The sequence below is a fragment of the Lepisosteus platostomus genome, chromosome 6, assembly GCF_059453375.1.
Source record: "Lepisosteus platostomus isolate fLepPlt1 chromosome 6, fLepPlt1.hap1, whole genome shotgun sequence".
NCBI classification, from domain to species: Eukaryota; Metazoa; Chordata; class Actinopteri; order Semionotiformes; family Lepisosteidae; genus Lepisosteus; species Lepisosteus platostomus.
Window position 1 is genome coordinate 18,047,644 of NC_142616.1, and position 20,021 is coordinate 18,067,664.

Below are 20,021 nucleotides of genomic sequence, written 5' to 3' on the forward strand. Positions count from 1 at the left end.
CTAGCAGAGCAAACAACTTTGAAGCAAATCTGGGGGACTCTGAAATTCCGAAAAGCAACGGAATATCTTGTAAATGTCTCTCTTGGCAAGGTGTGGTGCAGTTTCTCATTGCAGATTACTGAAGAAAGAACTCCCTCTTGTATGCTGCTGTATTTTTGTGTAGTTTTCAATCTCTGAGGTCTTTGCCTTAACAAGTGATAACACACATCCCTTTGCATTTACTCAGCCACATCAAAGGCTTATAAACTGGTTGCTTTTCTAAACACTAATACCATTTTCTATGAGGTGCTCTTCCCTCTGGCTAGGTTCTTCTTTGTAAAGACCTGTCTCTCCGTGGCTAAAATCTTTTCATTCCTGTGTTGGGTCCAGTGTGATCCTGCGATATAAATCTTTCCCTGAAGCTGGTCTGTTTGGAAGAAAATTGCCTCAGTCTGAATTGAGCTCTAGGCTATGAATGGCCAGGCAGACTTGTGTGTTTTATAGAGTCATTCATCTCTGCAGCCCATTCATCCACAGAAGCTAGAACACCTGTACACCCCAGTCCCATGAAGTCAGGATCTACATAAAGATCAAGGTGCCAAATGAAAAATCTGGATTTTTAAAAAAATATAAATAATTTAGCTTGGGTAAGAGTTATTGCTTGTAATAGAAAACATCTATGGGTGAATAAAATGAAGTATTGATGATTGAGCATTTTGAAAACAGCAACACTTAAGAGGTTTCCTACTGAAAGAGACTCCTCAGAATTTAACAGAGGATACAGATTGTGTGCCGGATATGTGACAAAATGAAAAATTAAAGCCACATGTACAGCTGTTTCAGTCTTAGTGTGGGATGAAGAAAAATAATTAGTAACTGCAGAGTCATTAACGACCTCTTGGGCAGAGAGGCTGCACAGTTGCTTGAACTAAAGCTGCATTTTGAACCTGCATAAAGGCAGAGAGAAACCAGATTCATTTAATACTTCTATGGTTTCTGATCATGATGAAACAATTAGGACTAAGAACTGGGATAATTTCATCCCAACTGGGATGGCTGGTTTCCTTGATGATGATGAGTGATGAAAGCATTCTCCCACCTCACACCTCACTTTGAGGAGACATTAACTGTGTAGCCCATGTTAGGGACATGACAAAATATTTTTGGAAATCAACATTTTGTACTCTTCTGAATTTTGACATAAGACAGTCCTGCTGACTGATTCGCTTCATGAGACGGTGAAACAAACCGAAAATAGATATCGACGTAAACAAAACAGTCAAAAGTAATCAATTTGGTTATAAAATGGTAATTACTAATTATCATGATAATTCTTCCAGTTACTCGTAGACAGACAGACAGATACAGTAGGTAGGTCGTCTTGAGGTGCTAATTTTTTCTAATGTCTGTTTTACTTTCCAAAGAAACATCTCGGGTGAAATTATACAGCATAAAAGACTGTTTATGCTTAGAGTATTCATTAACCATTTATAATGACAAACAATGCAAACACAAAGGGAGTGTGGAGAGAGGCAGCTAAACCCTCCCCGCCTCCGTCCCACCTTCAAAGGAGACCATTTTGGGAAGTCTTTCTTCCCACATTATTTCTGCAGAAGGCAGGAGGCGTTAGCATGAGTCACCGTGGCAGGTCTCTGTCTCAGCTCAGCTGCCTGCAGCCTGCACGTGTCACTCTGGATGTGTCAATCTGCAACTGGCCCTCCCCCTGGCCACTCACATCTCTGTTATATAAGGCATCTCTTCCACAGCAGCACGACAAAGAAGCCCAGGGCGCAAATTCCAGTGAGGGGCCACTCCGCTCGCAGTGCTTCATTCCGGCAGACACTGACCCGCACCGTTCAGTGAGACAGGTAAGACGGATTCTATTCTAGTGTTGAGGAAAGGATGTACTGTAGGTTCACAGGACCGATTAACAGTACCAACAGCAATATGATAGGATGAAGCAGCACTTATCTGGGGCCACATACATTTTGGTCTGATTAATTCTCCGTAGAGAGAAGCTTATCAATGTTCTGGGGTGAATTCTGCTCCCTTTCGATTATTTACCACCAAGACTGTGGTTGCAACTTTCCTCGTCTCGGTCCTCCAGTTATCACTGATCGTTCACATCTCATGGGTGCTCTGGGTTCCAGCACCAAACGTCCCCTGGAAAAGAGCATTAGCCTGTACACTGGCTTCAGAGTCTTTCAAGGAAGCACAGACGCGATTACAGTGCTGCTTTGTCCTCTCGGCGTGTGAGGACAAGCCCATGTGCCTCTTTCGGTTTTTATTTGGCATATCAAATGCAGAATGAACATCCGCAAACTGTGGTACAAATGCAATATGGACTCATAGAAAAAGGTACATTTGCAAAATGACCATTGCGTTATAATGTAGGGGTCTCTCTGGCTAAGATAAATGACAGGTTATAGTCCTGTGTCCGTAATGGGATCTTCACAGTTCAGTGATAGAAATCATGGTTGCACATGTCAGTGGAGTAATGTATATAATGCAGTGGCGAGTCAGCATGCTGGCTTCTCAGCCCCACAAGTAATCCATTACTCTCCAGACTGAGGCGACTGCCTTCCTCGTGCAGTGCAAGCATAGCAATTTAGAAGTAAATGCCTATTTCAGCCAGCGTTCCTGCACACTTAAAAACAGGTGACTGCTTCTGTGGTGTTGAACTTGACAAGCCATATTTTTCTACCACTCAGACCTGGACGTCAGCTCTTTTGGGGGAGTTTAATTACTCACGTTCTGCAGCAGAGCTGCCCTGAGCTCAGACATGGGAAGGGCTTCAAAGCACATCAGCTCATCTATGAATACCTATTTCTGTGTGTAGGTTCAGAGGTAAAAAGAAATATCTGTTTCATTGCCAGATGCTGAAGGCTCTTCACTGCACAGCAATGTTTTTACAGGTTTGAAGTTAAACTTCTGCCACTGTGTTGGTTATATTGATTGTTAAATGCAGAGGCTATGAAACCACACTGCAAATAGTGCGGTCAAGCATAGCAGTGACCAGAATAGCACAGCAACACTGTGCTAAACCACACAGAGATGATTGTGAAAAGAATGAAAAGGTACAGCCTTAGAGACGTACATGAGCTTTCACTTGGGAACCTCAATCTGACTGGGTAGAAATAAATGGATAGGTCTGGTGATTTCATCAGCAATGAGCAGTAATCTTCAGTGGGGCACAGCACACTCCATTACTGCAGAATAACACACAGGGACACAGTACACTCCATTACTGCAGAATAACACACAGGGGCACAGTACACTCCATTACCGCAGAATAACACACAGGGGCACAGTACACTCCATTACTGCAGAATGAAAAGAAAAGAACTATACTGCGGATTCTGCCTCAAATTTCTGAAAGGTAAATATTTCTTTACCTTGATGCCAGAGGTGATACAAGTCAGCAAGTGTATGGGGATGTCCCACACCAATATTTAGGTGATTCATGGTGTCTGTGTCTGTCTGTTGGTATTTTACGGGTCTCATCTTTAATCTAGAGTCTGTTCTGGGCACCTTAGCGCTAATCAGTTTGTCACCCTTTCACATAAAATGTTTTTAAGTTTTATGAGATCTTGGCTTAAGCAGCCGACAAGATTTAAGACAACAGGCTTAGATTTCCATGCACGCTTTGTCCAGCAACAAAGACTGCCCACGTCTGCTTAAGGACTACAGAATGCTGTCTGTGTATTAATTACAGCTGGAGGTGCCAGTGGGTGTCTATGTTGTCATCTTAAAAGTCACTCACTTGCAGGGTCTTGTCACTGAAGCTGGGTGTCATAACACACCAGATAAACACATATTTCTTTGCATTCCCGATTACTGACACACTTTAGTTTCTTAACAGCTTTTCTTCCTTCGCTTTTATCACTTGTGTATTGGCGCATATGTTAATGTTTCAGATGAGATACTGATGCAATCCAGGGGGAAATTCTTCTTTTGTAAAATGTTGTAATGAAGTCTAGCTGTTGTTTCCCAGCTGCAAGACCAAATGATGCAATAACATTTTTGTGTTGTTGAAACACAAGCTTTGGACCTAAAGCAATTAAAGCAGTTTCCTGTTCCGACTTCTCAGCCCATGTAGCAGCATCTTTGCACTTCAGTAGTAGGTGCTATTTACAATCATACCATCCTGGCAAACATTTCATGGTGAAATGTTGCCTTCAACAATAAATAAATGAATAGATGAAACATTGAAATATATTTATTGGTATGTTTGCCTTCTACCTGTTAGGAACACATGAACACGAGAAAGGCTACAAACACTAGGAAACCATCCAGCCATCTGACCCATTTTCCAGCCATCTTGTAGCTAGTACTTAACTGATCCAAGCACCTCATCCAGCTGTTTCAAGACTTTCCATTTCAACAACATGCCTGAGTGGCTTATTTCATACTGTACTCTCACAGGCCTCGGGGATCAAGAAGTGCCTGCTGTTTTTGGTTTTAAACAAATTAAACAAAGCTTTTGCTTGTGTCCTCTGGTTTGTGTTTCACTGTTTATTCTGGGGAGCTCCACTGGGGATTATGGGATTTTAATACAGTACTTGGATCAGGTATTAGCCTTCTTTGTTTCAGAAAAATAGGGTTCAGTTTTCAGCTGTCAGTGTGGGACATCCCCACATGCCCTTGAGCCTCAGAATGTGTCTAGTTTCTTTTCTCAGGAGTGATTCTAAAGTAGCAAAATCTTGTTTCATCACTTTGTGACCAAGGGTGTACAAAATATTCCAAATGAGTTCTTGGCTTGTGTTCTGTTCTCAGAAGCTAGGTGTCTAAACCCTACTCATTTCGAAGAGCAAGCCTGTCTCTAACTTGTGTGAAAATCTGTTCATTTAAAACACAAATCAAGCCACTTCAGGCTAGAATGCCTCAGGCTTTGTCTGACACCCACATTCACTGAACCCCTGTTATTCTGGAAGCTGTACAAGCTTAGCTGGAACATTTCTTTAGTGTTCAAGTCTGAACATGAAGAATTACATGAGTCTTAAGCACATCAGCAATATTAAACAGACTTCATCTAACCCAGATGGGACTATGGCTTTTTGCTGCATGCATTGTGCCCATTGTGCCTCAAAATACATTTGCTAAAACCTGGTATTTTCTGTTTCTCTATATTGAAAATAATTGTTTGTTATGACATTTACACAAGCTGTTTTTTTCGCTTGCTAACCTCAGGAGACTTTTTAAACAAATTTAGCTTTACCATAGTATCAATCATAGTTTGAAAGAGATCAAGCCTCTGGGAATATGAATAGAATTAGAAGCCTTGACAACAAACCGAATATTGAAATCTCTGAAGAGCTGAGGATGATAAAGACTGAGGAACTGTGTTGCTTCTCATTACAAAAAATGAGCTGACATGTTCATTCTTTTGCACTTTTTCCAAAAAAGGAAGAAAACAACAACCTTTGGAAAAGATGAGGTTCCTGACTCTCTTAGCTGCTCTTGCGGCCCTGATCCTCTGCAGTGAAGCTGTAAGTAGAAAAGAGGAAGCACTGTTTCTCATGGTTTGTGCTGATGTCAAGACACTTTGAATGATAATTGAAGGTTCCTCTTTGGGAATTTGCTTAATTGACTGACGTTTTTTCTCAGGCATTAAATGCCACTTCTCTGCTCCTTAAATATCTTAACGAAAGACAACTCTTCCCTATAGCGTTTTCCAAAGTGAACTAGAAACAATCTCTTGCCTTGATATATGATTTTAAAAATAAAATAAAAACTCAGCATAGCTTGAGTGAATCTATTGACAAAAGTCACATGCCAGACAGCAACTGAAAGAAAAGAGAAGAAATGCAGAAATTGCTTCATGTCTCCCAAGTTCATTACAGGACAGCATTAAGCATCCCCCAGAACAGAGACCCAGGCCTATATGAGCACTGCGTGCTAAGGTTCTGCTGACACAGGGTATTTTAATTTCAGTCTCCTATGTGTCTTTTCAACTCGAGTTTTGTCAGCAACAAAAACTAAATACAAACTCATACAAATTAAGATGTTTTAAGTGGGGCTAAAACCCAGAATGAAAGCTGAGGATAAAACTGAGAAACTGGTGGCACCATACCACCCAGGGTAAATAAGGAGCCTAATAGTACATCAGAAATGAAAGCTCATGGCAACAGCCAGCACTGTTCTTTGAAGGTTTTAATCTTGCAGGAGGTGATGAAGGCCGTGAAGGTTTTGCTGAGCAGAACACCTTTGTTTCACTTTGTTTCAGGCCCTATTGAGGGAAACAGCACAAGACATATATTCAGGGGAGGAAACAGGTAAATCAGCTCATTTTATTTCACATACAGAACAATTTCACTCAGGTAGAATAACTGAAATCCTACATGCAGAGCTGCGCATGCTGCTGCATGATCAATGAAAAAAAACACATTCTGAAGTGTCACTTCACTAACTTCCCCTTATTCAATGAGTTGTAAGTTGATCAGCCTTTAATTAACCTGAAGCAGCCTAGATTTTTACTGTTTTCAAAAAGGCAGATTTATGTAGTGTAATAAGTTAATTTGTTACTGCACATGTTACTGCAGTGTTTGCATGTAACTATATTTCCACCTGCAAAAAATTTCACATTATGTAAAATTGAAGCACTTAAAACGAAGATAATTTACTCTGAATCCTTAGGCACTGAGCTGCAGTTTTTAATAAGCGGTATCTTGGACTTTTTTTTAGGTGCTATTTGTTTGAATGGAGGCATTTCCAGCGCATACCAGTACAGCAACAAACACTTCATCTGCCATTGTCCCAGGGACTTCAGTGGGAAAAACTGTGAAATAGGTACAAGCCTTTAGGCCCTTTCTGCCCCTTTATTTCCCTGATTCTCTACTCATTTCCTGCTGTTTATAATTCTTCCTCTCCTCTGTCTGGGACACCTGGTCATTCTGCTAGCTGTTTGATATGCTACCCACACTGTGCGTTAAATACAAGACACTGTCTTTCAAGAAGTAATATTTAATTCAACAACATTTCTCCCAGCTTTGCATTCATCCATTATGGAAGAGCTGGAGCTTATACCGGGTACAAGGCAGGATATACAGTACTCTTAATAGGACATTAGTCCATCGCACACACTCACACAAGAGCAGCCACATTTTCTCAGAAGCCAGTTAACTTACCAGTATGTCTTTGGGCTGTGGGAGGAAACCCGGAGCACCCAGAGGAAACCCACATGAACACGGGGAGAACATGCAAACTCCATACAGACAGCATCCCAGGAACTGAACCCAGCACCTCTGTACCGCGAGGCAGCAATGCTAACCACTCCTGCACCGTGCTGCCCTTCCTAGCTTTCCTCAAATGTCTAATTTTCTTCTTCTTGCCCAGAAACCTCAGCAAAGTGCTACAACGGAAATGGACAGAACTACCGAGGCACCGTGTCAAAGTCTCAGACTGGAAAGGACTGTCTGGAGTGGGATTATGAATCACTTGAAATTCTCTACCAGGCAGATGCATTAACCCTGGGACTTGGGAATCACAACTACTGCAGGTAATTAAGGAGAACAGCTCCTCATACACCCAGCGGCCATACTCACCACAGACAGAATGGTAAACATATCTCGGAACAGGACAAGATATCGTAAAAGCATCTCTGCGTGATATGTAGAGATACACATAACTTCAATTTTGTACATTCCTGGACCATCAGAACGCACATAGTTTAAACAAATATTCTCTAACTGTTTGAGTGTGATTTGGCCGCATTATTTTCCACTCAAGAGCAGCATGATCAATCTTGTCCTTTAAAAAAGAGCAGTCTCCTGCTTTCTAGAAACATGTCGTTAATTAAAAGGCATTTAATCCACAACTGCACAGCAAAAGAAAAGAGAAACAGGACAATGGCTTTTGGTTGTCTAGAAATACCAGATCTTACATTTCCTTTATGTACTCCATTTCATATTTCCAGACCATTCTTGACAGATGCAAGTGCATCAGCTTCAACTACATGGCTGGGTTGCTTGTTCCAGACCCCCACAAACCATAGTGAAGTGCCTCCTGTTCTGGAGTTTAATTACTATGCTGTCCTGTGGTTCATCTTTCACCTTAAATTCAGAAGATGTCCATTGGGTTGACTTTGTCAGTGTCTTTGAGGAGTTTAATATGTGAATGTGGGGTTCTGGTATAGCTTATTACCAAATTCTCACACTTGAAACCTGTTGACTAACACAGCAGATATGCTGACAGGATTTTGATGCTGTTTTGATGGGGAACTACTTCCACTCATGATCAAGAGGTTTGCCTAAAATAGGCCAACAATATCTCTGAAAGTCCATCACAATATTCTTGCTCAAGATTCCTCTACATCCTCTTTTTGTGTCACACTGGTAATGCGTTTTCGCATTAAAGGAGAAACATATGCACATGCATACATGCTATATTTATTCAAGGTGCAATCATCTCATTAACATTATTAGAATAGAGATTGCTCAGCGTGACACTGGTTTTTTTGGGAATGTGATGTTGAACACAAAGCTGTCGAAGGTTGTGAATCAGTTCCAGATTTGTTACCAAGATACGTGTCTGGTGTGTTCAGTGTGCTGATGATTAACTCTTGTTTCACGGGACCTGCAGGAATCCCAATGGGGACAGGAAACCCTGGTGCCATGTCAGACAAGGCTTCAAGATCGTCCGGGAGTATTGCCAGATTCAGCCCTGTGCCTCAAAACTGAGTAAGCAGATATGGGTGGGACGATTTTTTCACTACTGTGCATACACTGTAGAACAGGCATGTCTGACGTTCAGAAGCCTCTCTCAACTTTCAAGAATTCACTCATGCCAGAGGACAAGGGCTCGAGCTGTTAATCTGAGAGAGGCAGGGGGTGAAGTAAACTGATGTGGGTGAAACCGTTGTAAACATTATTTAGTCATAGAGTGTCACGATGGGATACTAACAAAAGGAGGACATTTGCTGTGGTTTGTTGGCTCGGAATGCCTTTGCTGTGCTACTTCGCATTCATTCAGAAAAAAACATACAGGGTCTTAGCGATGCACGCCAGCTACACTTCAAGATAAGATCACTTCATTGGCAATATACAAATATTGAGATTATAAAGTTGAATGGAAACTTTTCAGAAGATGGATACACCCTGTGCATAAACAACAGAGAATTACCGAGTGAATTGCACACAGTTTCCGACTAGTTTTCACATGTGCAGTAGGAAATCCTGATCAAGAGGTTTGCCTAAAATAGGCCAACAGTATCTCTGAAAGTCCACCACCTCTGAAAGTTGACCCCTCTTTGTGAAATTGTTCCGGCAGCGGCCACATGCGGCAAGCGGGAGCAGAAGCTGTTCAAGATCGTTGGGGGAAAAGTGACGGCCATCGAATCCCAGCCCTGGACCGGCGCCATCTTCCAGCGCTCCAGGACATCCGAGTTCTTCACGTGCGGAGGCAGCCTGATCGCCTCCTGCTGGCTGGTGACGGCTGCACACTGCTTCCCTAACGGGTAAAGTCCTGCTCAGCTCAGACGTCGCTGCCCTGCGAGAAACAGGGAGGCGGTGGTGTAGAAGAGCAGTCGGGGCTCTGCTCCCCAGCTGGGAGGCAGTGGTTTCAGGTCTTGTCGGGGCACCAGTGGTGTACCCTTGGGCAAGGCGCTGCACTCCAAGTGCGTTGTAGAAACATGTCACCCTGCAACTCACAACTGGCAGCACTGAAGCTCAGCAGGTGTGAGCCTGGTCAGTACCTGGATGGGAGACCTCCTGGGAAAGCTAGGGTTGCAGCTGTAAGAGGTGTTAGTGGGGCCAGCAGGGGGCGCTCACCCTGTGGTCCATGTGGGTCCTATTGCCCCAGTATAGTGATGGGGACACTATACTGTAAAAAAGAGCCATCTTTTGGATGAGATGTAAAACTGACTCTGTGTCCTGACTCTCTATGGTCATTAAAAATCCCAGGCAGTTCTCAAAAAAAGCATCCTGGTCAAATTCCCCATTGGCCTTTACCAATCATGGCCTCCTAATAATCCCCATCTATGAACTATCACTCTGTTCTCCTCCGTGGTAAGAGGACTGGCGCACTATGGCTGCTGTCACATCATCCAAGTGGGGCTGCACATTGGTGGTGGTGGAGGGGAGTCCCCTATACCCTTAAAATGTTTTGAGTGGAATGTCCAGAAAAGCGCTATATAAGTGTAAGCAATTATTATTATTATCATCATCATCATCATCATCATCATCTTCATGTCAGACCCACCCCTTTATAAAGACAAGTTTGTTTCATAATTGTACGACTGGAGAGAGCCTTGTGATGACAGAGAGGAACGGTCTTTCTTTTTCTCTTTCAGTGCCAGTACGGACCCGAACCGTTACTCCATCTTCTTGGGAAAGGGTGCCATCAACGAAACCGATTCGAGAAAAGAGCAGAAGTTCCAGGTGGAAAAGATCATCATTCACCCTGCGTTTGATGACAGTCAAGGGAACTACAACAACGACATAGGTATATCCCACTCGATGTCACGTGTATTCTGCCCCCTTGTGCTATTGCTATGTTTTTTTACCCTTGGCTTTGGCTGAAACGTTCCAATTGAGAGGTCTCTTCAGCTCAGCGAGAGAACGGGGGCCAGCTCTTTACGTTTCTTCGAGAGTACTTGCAGCTGAGAAGATGAGGATCTGAGGAAAACAACTTTTCTGACCCTCCCCTGGAAACTGCCGAGAGTCTGCCCACACACCGCAGCACATCCCCAGCTCGCCTGCGTGTCTTGACAGCCGTGCTGCCGGCTGACCACAGCAGCCTCAGACGCTGGCAACCGCTGAGGCTGTCTGGGGCTGTGGGGCCTCACAGTGGGCCGTGTGGGGCTGAACGAACTAGAAGCGGGACAGCACTACAGCTCGCATCCAAGGGGGAAGCGGATTTAACGAGCCCGGCGTGGGCCTGTTTTACTGTGGAAGAAAAGGGTTTCACTCGTGTTTGTTTCCCGTGTGTCTTCCTCCCCAGCCCTGGTGAAAATGAGGTCACAATCTGGGCAGTGTGCGGTAGAGTCCAGGGCAGTGAAGACGGTCTGTCTCCCTCCACAGAGCAGAATGCTCCCAGCTGGGTCGACCTGTGAAATAGCGGGCTATGGCAGGGAGAGAGAAAGTAAGCTGGCTCACCCTGGTGCACAACATCTCGGCATCCCACACCCGCATCCATTCAAAACACAGTCCTTTTTTCCCCCGTAATGGGGGGAGAAATAGGGCTGATATCACGGATCAACCTGGAAGGTTTTTCATTAAAAAAAAAACGTGGAAAAAAAGCAGCGAACCATTGTGGCCAACACACAGCAGGCTCACACAGGAATGCTGCCCCTGAGGTGTAAGTGACTTCACTTCTCCCTCAGCACAGCGCTCTGCTTTTCTTCCAACCAGAGGATACAGCCACACGCCTCATACAAGTCCCTCGGCTTAAGAGCGCTTTCAGTTTCTTCTCAACACTTGCTCTTCCTCAGCAGTTAGGAAACACACCGCCATTTCTGGTTCTTCAGGGGCTCCTTCTTGCTGGCAGGACAGAGTCAGAGCGATTCCCTGCTCACAGTGAGTGTTTGGTGCTTGCAGGTCTGTGGTACTATTCCAATTACCTGAGAGAGGCCAGAGTGCAGCTGCTCCCTCAGTCGGTCTGCAGCAGCGAGCAGTACTACGGGAACATGCTGACGGGAAACATGTTCTGTGCCGGTGGTTCTGACTGGACCGTGGACTCCTGTAAGGTAAGCGGGATACTCGGTCTTGCGAAAGCCGTGCTCGTTTTTCCGCCCCCCACCCATTTCAGTGCCGTCTTCCAAATAGCAGCAGTTAACCGTTCTTAAATCTTAACATGCACTGTGACAAACTTACTGGGAGTTTCATAAAAACGCGTTTAGTGCGTAAGGGGATTTAGACTGCAGGCGTCTCTGGTCGGCTGTTCTCAGATTTCGAGGACAGGGAGCATGACGAGAGTGCCTGTGTCCGGCCCGGTCATTCAAAATCCGAACCCCACTGACATGAACAGAAGTTAGTAAGCTTCCTCAGGATGTGTGAAGGGAAGCAGGGTGCTCTGTTTCTAAATGCGCAGGACTCCCCTCTGATTTGCTCCTATGTGTGTGTGTGCCGCAGGGCGACTCGGGAGGACCCCTGGTGTGTGAGGTGGATCATCGGATGTACCTGTTCGGAATTGTGAGCTGGGGAGAAGGCTGTGCCAGAAAGTACCGGCCAGGTGTCTACACAAAGGTGACGAACTACAACCAGTGGATCGCGGAACAAACGGGCATGCAGGCGATGGCTGCAGGAGCAGTGTACCCGCAGAAGTGAAGTCCTCTCCTGTCTTCGGCTCCTTTACGAAGACCCACCTAAGCAAAGCCTATGAACACACGTCAATGTGACGTTGCAACACTGCCGGCTGACCACTCATGACGGAATCGGTACTCTGCACCCCTGCAGAGCTCCAGAGGAGCAGAGTGCTGAAAAGGATTATACTGCTCCAGTTAAAACGGTGGGGTGGGAGGGGACGATACTGAAAATATGATACTTTTCAGTATCGAAAAAGGTCATTGCTTTTCTGAAAGAAAGAAAAAAGTTTTAAACTTTGAGCTTTGCTTTTTAGGGTTTTTAGAAAATTGCACTTGTGGAGCAGTGCAGTACCGTGAAAATAAAGGAATCTTAAATCGGTATTTAACTTCATTAAAAGTTCGATACCGCATATGTCAGAGGGAAGCCTTTTGTTTGATTAGGCCCTGAGTGCAAACGGACACGAGTCAGCATTGGAACAGCTGCATATTGAAATGCTATTTCAATACTGAATATTGAAATCCTATGCAATGCAGTGACGCGGACAGAGTGCAGCGCTGCTGTCTTGAGTCTGCCGCTGGAAAGACATTGGACAGCCCATCAGAGGAAAGTTACTGCTGGACAGGAAATTCTGATCAAGGCAACATCTAAAAAAAAAAAACTTGGTGGAAGATGTGATAAAAAAGTTGTTATATTTATACATGTATAACGCGCATAAACATAAAAGTACAATGTACTTTGCATACTGAAATAAATATTTAATTATATTTAACATTGATGCACATAGTGGAATACACGTGGTTCTCTTTCCTGTAACGCATGAATATGTCAAAACCACATCAGTTCCTGCATTCGTTGTCATTATTTTCATCAGTTTTATAGTGTGACACCTGTTTATATTTATTTTTGTGACTCAATATTTCTGTGTTCATTAAGAGGAATCCTAAGCCTAAAGACTGTGTTCTGCTACGGTGTATTAGAAGTTTTTAATTAGAAAACATGTTTTTTTTCCCTGACCCTGAGTACATTTACTCCTCCTCATTCTCAGATTTTATTGTATTTTCTGTTTTTGTATTCATCATTCCAAATATATTCTTGAAGTTTTGGAACTGGCGTGAGTGTGGTAAAAAAAACAGAGGAGCTGTGAAATTGAGAAAACAGGTGGTTGGTGCTGGGTATAGCTTTAGATCAAGCACATCTATAAAAGCAGGCTTTGAGAGATCTCTTTTGTAATATGTTAAGAGATTTTGTACCTTATTAGATGTTTTTCACAATTATTTCAGGCCATTTAATTCTGCAACTGAAGTTTGTACTTTCTCAAGTTGAAGCTTTCTAAAGTCTTTTTTCCCAGTAGGTTTTTATTTTTATTTTGTAATTAAATTGGGCTGGAACCAGAATGGTTTTTATTTCTTTCAGACTGTAACTCTAATTTTGTACTTTTATCATGTATATTTGCTGTTTTATTAATCATTTCAAGACACAATAAACTATGTTTCAAGTTGTTAAAACTTGGTTTATATACTTGTCTGAAAACACGCTCCCACTTCATTACTTTTTATTGTCTTGCCTAGTTACTTAATGATCATGCAACAGTTTTAAGCGCATGTGACAATTCAGGTCATCCTTGGAGATGCAGAGATTACACAAAACTGTGACATACAATAGATTTCTACCAAATGCACATAAGGAAAGAGATGTCTGATATTCATAGGCCATTAACAGAACTCTTCCAGCGGTGTGTTGAAACAGACAATATCCATTGACTGGAAACTCATAATGTAGGACCCATTCATGACCAGGGAGACAAAACTGAACCAAGTTATTATAGAACAGTACCTCTTATTAATACTACTGCATGCAAGACTGAAGAAAGAATAATTAGGTCTAAACTAGAGAATGACACTGCATGACAGCACAATTCTTAAGAATAGTTAGCATGGATTGAGAAAAAAGGTTTTATGGGTTTTACTATCTAACTTGTCAAGGGTCTTTTCATCAAACACAGCAGTAATGGATACAAAGTGTATGACATGGTGTCTTTTGATATCAATAAGGCATTTTTTTAGGTTCCTCACAGAAAAATATTTCCCAAAGTCTAGGCAGTAGGCATTCAATGTAAAATCTGTACTTAGAGAACTGGTTAATGGAAAGGCAACAGCATAGGGAAAATGGTGAAATGGGGAAGTAGAGGAGTACTGTGGGGATCTGTGAGGGTACCCCTGCTGTTCGTAACATATATACATATAACTTACCTAGATCCTGATATAAGATCATAATAATAAACTAGATAAATTAACAGGTAATACCAAATTAGTTAGAAGCAAAAAGTAGAAGCGACCCCAAAAAATTCAAGAAGACTAAGACCTAAGTCAAGCCCATGTGAATGTAGCACAGACGACAATTAACATAGACCAGTGCCGGATGTTGTGTGTAAATAGTAGAAACATAAACTACAGTACAAATCTAAAATGGAAAACACCAAGGTTGATTAATTACTAATTAACTGGTAAATGCCAGTTAAAACAAACTGGTTAAAAACAACCTTTGTTCACAAAATCTTAATTTAAAATGTCATAAATGCGAACCCACACATTTTTTATATTGTGTTTTATGTTAATCTTTCAGATTAAGCAGCTGTCAACAAGCCATGAGTCTCGGTTATTGAACTCTTCCATGGACAGTAGAAGAACAAGCTACTCCAGCTGTATTCTGCAGGATGTTCAAGTGTAAACAGCAGTATTTTCCCAGCCAAGCTCACCGCTGGTTTCCATGAACAACAAGGTCTCTTGTGTAACTAATGGACAACCCCAACACCCTTCGCTGGGTAATTCCACACTTTGCTGAGAGGTTAGGGGTTTACTCACTCACATGCGTTTTTCCTATAAAACCACAAGTGTTGATCCTCTTCTGCTAGCTAAAGCATCCGCCAGTTTTCACGTATTATCTCGACTCAACACTACTGAAATTCTGAACACCGGTCTCTCCGGCAGCCTGCAACATCATCTGTGGGGAACGGCGGAGTGGAAAGAGTTTGTGGATCTTTTAATCCGCCCGGGTTTTTCAGGGATTAGCAGAACGCCCCCAGAGAGGAACAGCTGCAGCTCCGCTTCCTTGCTGCTCTGCCGGGAAAGTGTGAGGAAGGGTCAGGCGTGAGCTGTTGCAGGGGTGGGCTCTGCTGCGTGTGCCGTGGTGACCAGCCGCAATTGGGAAGGTGGGAGTCTCTGCCATTCCGTTTCCAGGGATACTCCGTGAGTCATTCCTGGAGAAACCCCGGCTCCCTCAGCAATGGGAGTACCGGCTGACGTGGGTCCGGGCCCCTGCCCACAGGCTGCGCCGTGTTCATCTGCTCCAGCCCGGCTGATGCAGACATACACAGAGCAGCAGCTATCATTTCACACTGAGCTGGTTAAGCTGGATAATTACATGACGAGCAGCCAAATGGACTGAGTCATTATTCGTCATCGAGTGCCCACCGGTTCCAGGGCCTTTTCCAGATAAGCGGAGCCCCACGCTGGAGAGTTCGGAGGTCTACGGTGAATGACAGGGAAAGAGATGAAAAGTAACATGAAACGAGCCAATATGGAGTTAATGAAAAAGGCAGAAAGGCCCATGGAATTTTGTCCTCCATTCCAGCTGGCTACCATTCCTGTGGGAGCTGCAGACGAAGACCCAGGACAGTAACCAGCTATCAAGCAAGGCTGTATTTAAGGGCTGTGCTCGCTCCTTGCATCAGAACACACCTTCAATAGACACAGGCCTGAGAATCAGCCCGTTTACGTTGTCTCAGGGCTTCCCAGAGCCGAAAGCAGCCCACAGTGGAAGCAATGTCAGGTAGCAAGGCTGAGCCGAGGGAAGCAGGAATCACAGGCAGCGATCCCAAGCCTTTTCGTGGCCAATACAGAGATCTCTTGGGCTTCTTTGCAGACGTGTTCAAGTTCTGTGGCCACCAAGAAAGATGGTGAAACTGCCTTTCGGGATTTCAGTTTTCTTAGAAACATATGAGTGTTCATACCGGTGAAGCTCTGTAGCATGAGAGGATGATCTTGCTCGTTTCGTAATTTACTAGCCGTGCGAATTGAACATTTCGTCCAGCTGGTTCTTAAAGCTGCCCAGAGTTTGTGTCACGAAGCGTTTTTCAGGCCCCTGTGCAGATGATAGAATCCGGAGGGGAGTGGGACAGACACGGGGAAGGAAGACTAGGCTCGGGGCTGGAAGAAGAACAGGGAGGCGTGTTGACGGTGCGCTGGTGCTCGGGGGGGGGGGGGGAATCCAGGGAATGCAATCGTCCAGAGCCGGGTGGTCCATCCATGACAGAGACATGACAAAGATAAAAGCCGGAGTGGGATCCGGCGAAAGGTTGGGGGAATAAAAAGGGGTAACGGGGCCAGGCGCTCCATGCCCCGGACCCAGATGGTCAGGATGTGTGGTGAAGCCTGTGCCATCGGCCACTCCTGGACTCGCTGGTAGGCGGGCTTCCAGGCATCCATCTCCCAAAGCTGAGCCTGGAATGATGGGAGCGTCCGGCTTTTGTAGGGAGGGGGCTGGAACAGGAGGCAGCTGCAAATATCAGGACAGAATTCCTGTTCTTTCTGAAGGAATTCTCCTCCAGCTTTCAACCAGGGTCTCATGTATTTGATTTGCTGCCGAGTGTGAAACAGCTCCCTGGGTTGTACCTATCTGTACCCTTTGGGTTATTTTAGGCTTGGAATGAAATCTCTTCTGTTCCACACTGAAGAGATCTGGCTCCCACAACCCGTTGGTACACAATAGTCTCCTGAGTCCCATGACTGGATTATCCCTTCTGTGTTCTGGGGACTGGAAGTAAACACAGTATTCTAGATGAGGGTCTACTACCGCACTGCAGATCTTAAGAACAACTACAATATATTCTAATTCCTCACTCCTTTTATGTATTCAGGCATATCCAAACATTCTGTGTGCTTTTTTTACGGCTTCCCTCCCTTGTGCTGCTGAGGACAGTGCCGTTACCATAAGATACATTGTACATATTCCATACAATATATTGTATGTAAGACATACAAACCCGTATGCATAATATATAGTACATATTAAAAATGTTAATTTCCATTTGACATTCCCAAGACCCCGCAGGAGCGGTTGTGTAATATGCGGGTACGCTCCGCTCACACTGGTGCACGCAGTAGTGCTCTGTGTTCACTGGTAGACGTTAAACACGGATGAACCAAGAAGCGCTGGTAAATGACTCGCTTCTGCCACCTGCTGTGTGGATGAAACCTGTATCTGGTCTGCTTCTGTCGTGCGACTGTATAGGTTCTTACATCCATTCTTAATTAATTCGAAGTCCGGCTTGGAGGAAGGGGATATTTCCTGTTAATCGGCAAACATATCCAATACAGCACACACAAACATAAAAAAGCATTAACACTTCGGCTTTCTTTTGAATCCAATGGGAACGTTCCTGCCTTGGCAAATAGCAGTTTTAGATTATTCTGCTTCGGAGTTTTAAAATAATCATGTTCAAATCCTTTCTATAATTACCTTCTAATCTGGGTTATGTGGGTTATATTTATTTTCCCTGATGATCATGATTTGATATGGTTTCTGACTGAATAGTCAGTTTGCCCCCAGCCTGGTCCATCGACTTCATTTATTAAACAAAAGGCGTTTAGCTTTAATATAACAGCTGCCCGATTCTCATTCTCGCTGGAGTCAATTAGTAAAAAAAGACGGGTGTTCGTCATACGTTGCTTACTTTTGTCCAAGAGAGGGCGTCATGAGGTAATTTAAGGAGAATTTTCAACTTCTTTTAGGCGGGGTTTTCTGCTGAAGTAATTTGAACCCCCCAAATGATAAAACGTGGTACATTGCTGCTTCATGTCACGCACTATCACTGTACCAATAGTTAAGTTCTTTAGAAAATCATACTTGAATCCTGAGATTTTTAACTTCTTTGTATGGAGTGTTGTAATCACAGTTCTGTATTTCCTCTGCCGATGTGTACAAACGTTATTGTTGTACACGTCGCACGTTCAGCTGCCCAGTCAAAATGAGCTAAATATACTCTGAGCACAATAGTCACAATAAAGTTGTGCTGGTACTTTTCACACGGCTGTTTCCAGTGCAAATACTTTATCTTCGCATATTTCAGAAAATATTTCCTAACTATTATTTAAAAATACCGTAGACGAGGCACTTAGACAGCAAATTCCACAAAACATTTTTATCGCAGTCCAAGGATAGTCAATGTTTTTGTTTTTGAAGAATGCCTACCTCAACGAGTTTCGATTGCTTTAAATCCACAGCTACAGTAAACGGGCAGCAGACGAGTCGTTTTGTCAAAGCAATATAATTGAGAGAAGGGGCGTACGCCTTCACAGAAAGACCCTACCTAGACGGCAGAGCGATTGACTCGATTAAAACCGCTACCACTGTCCACTGCAACGCCGCATCCTGAGATTAACGACGGATAGATACGGGTGCGCGGTCTAAAACCAATTTTCATCGGCTCTGTGAGCAGAGCTGTTAACGTACGACCGCACACAAATCAGTGCAGGCCGTTGACAGGCCACCCTATCCGAAACAGTGGGCGAGTGAATCATAATTACTGTACGTGAGGCGACGTGCACAGCAACTGCGCGGGCTGAAATTAAGACGGCTGTATTACTTTTCTTTTGTAGTGCAGCGCAGGACAAGATAGTCCCGATTTACAGGGCAGCTGCTTAGCAGTTCAAGACCACCCAGAGTGCGCAGCACTATAAATATCATGCAGCTTGCAGAGCCTGCCGGGCAAGGATTTATCTCACCAAGAGAAGAGACAGCCCCTCCGAAAACTCAGATGAGGCCCGGGCCATTTCACATTGTGTTTGGGAAGAGGGGTGAAAAATACTTTAATGTAAAGAATGGCATGATGGGAAGATTAAGGCAGGCATTCTGAAACTCCTAAAGAATGGCAGATTCAGCACTGAAAGGAGGGGCGTTTTTTCACAGCCATGGACTTGAGTCGGGAATCACAGTATATGGTAAAAGTTCCAAATTCGACTCAAGTCGAGAAACACAGCCAGTGGGTTAAAGCGGAGGACTATGCAGGCTCGGCCGAGGTGAGGCCCCACTGCTGCCCCCCTCGTAGGGTCTGGTCTTCGATATGGCCGTGGTGTGAAAACAGAGTCCTCTTAATGGTGACAGATAAGTGGTGCAATTTATGCAGTAAGAATACATACTTTTCAAAACCCTCCTGGAGAATTGTATACTTAGTATCCTTCATTTACATTTGATATTAGGTCTCTTCAAAGGAAGCAATAATTTTTCGCCAGAATATATGGCCATCAATGAAAGAATAATCTCATACAGTACGTGTTAATGCAGATAAGAACTGAGCTCCAGGTGAACTAAACTTGGAGCTAAATACCAGACCCCACCAGGACTGGGCAGAAAGCCCAGTGCCAGTTCCTCTGTTGAGGAAATACACTGCATTACTCCTGATATGCATAGCAGGACTGAGTTTTCACTTCTGGTTGGAAATTGAAAGAGACATAGGTTGCCAGTGAAGCCCGGACACTGAGTTCTAATTACAAATACTACACCCAGCCCACCTACTTCCTCAATATGGTAAGCAACTGCAGGCTCAGGCTTCTCCTTTCTCCTTTAAAACAGCTCACATTTTAAAAAATCATTTGAAATTCTAAAAAAAAAGTCAAAAACAATTCAGCTATTTTCTAGACATAACATTTCTAGTTATATTTCATGTGACATGCTGTCTGGCTTGTGTTTAGGGAATGGGTGTGTTACAGCAGCCCTTGACGTTCTCAGCGACATCATAATGAA

General features: G+C 43.8%; 1 protein-coding gene across 1 annotated transcript; it reads left to right on the forward strand.

Annotated features, from left to right (window-relative positions):
* The first annotated feature begins 1,707 nt into the window (after positions 1-1,707).
* On the forward strand, positions 1,708-13,726 carry plaua (plasminogen activator, urokinase a). The gene is made up of 11 exons (XM_088634527.1): positions 1,708-1,847; positions 5,386-5,468; positions 6,206-6,254; positions 6,664-6,768; positions 7,315-7,471; positions 8,554-8,657; positions 9,247-9,433; positions 10,268-10,419; positions 10,918-11,058; positions 11,514-11,662; positions 12,048-13,726. Exons 2-11 carry the CDS (start codon positions 5,412-5,414, stop codon positions 12,240-12,242), a joined length of 1,296 nt encoding a protein of 431 aa, XP_088490653.1. The 5' UTR covers positions 1,708-1,847; positions 5,386-5,411; the 3' UTR covers positions 12,243-13,726.
* Positions 13,727-20,021: the final 6,295 nt, after the last annotated feature.

Excerpts from the sequence above, each read along its gene's own strand:
- plaua (XM_088634527.1), top strand. The coding sequence starts at position 5,412 with ATGAGGTTCCTGACTCTCTTAGCTGCTCTTGCGGCCCTGATCCTCTGC. Across the intron at positions 10,420-10,917 it reads GAACTACAACAACGACATAG|CCCTGGTGAAAATGAGGTCA; the intron begins GTATATCCCACT and ends CTTCCTCCCCAG. Across the intron at positions 11,059-11,513 it reads CTATGGCAGGGAGAGAGAAA|GTCTGTGGTACTATTCCAAT; the intron begins GTAAGCTGGCTC and ends TGGTGCTTGCAG.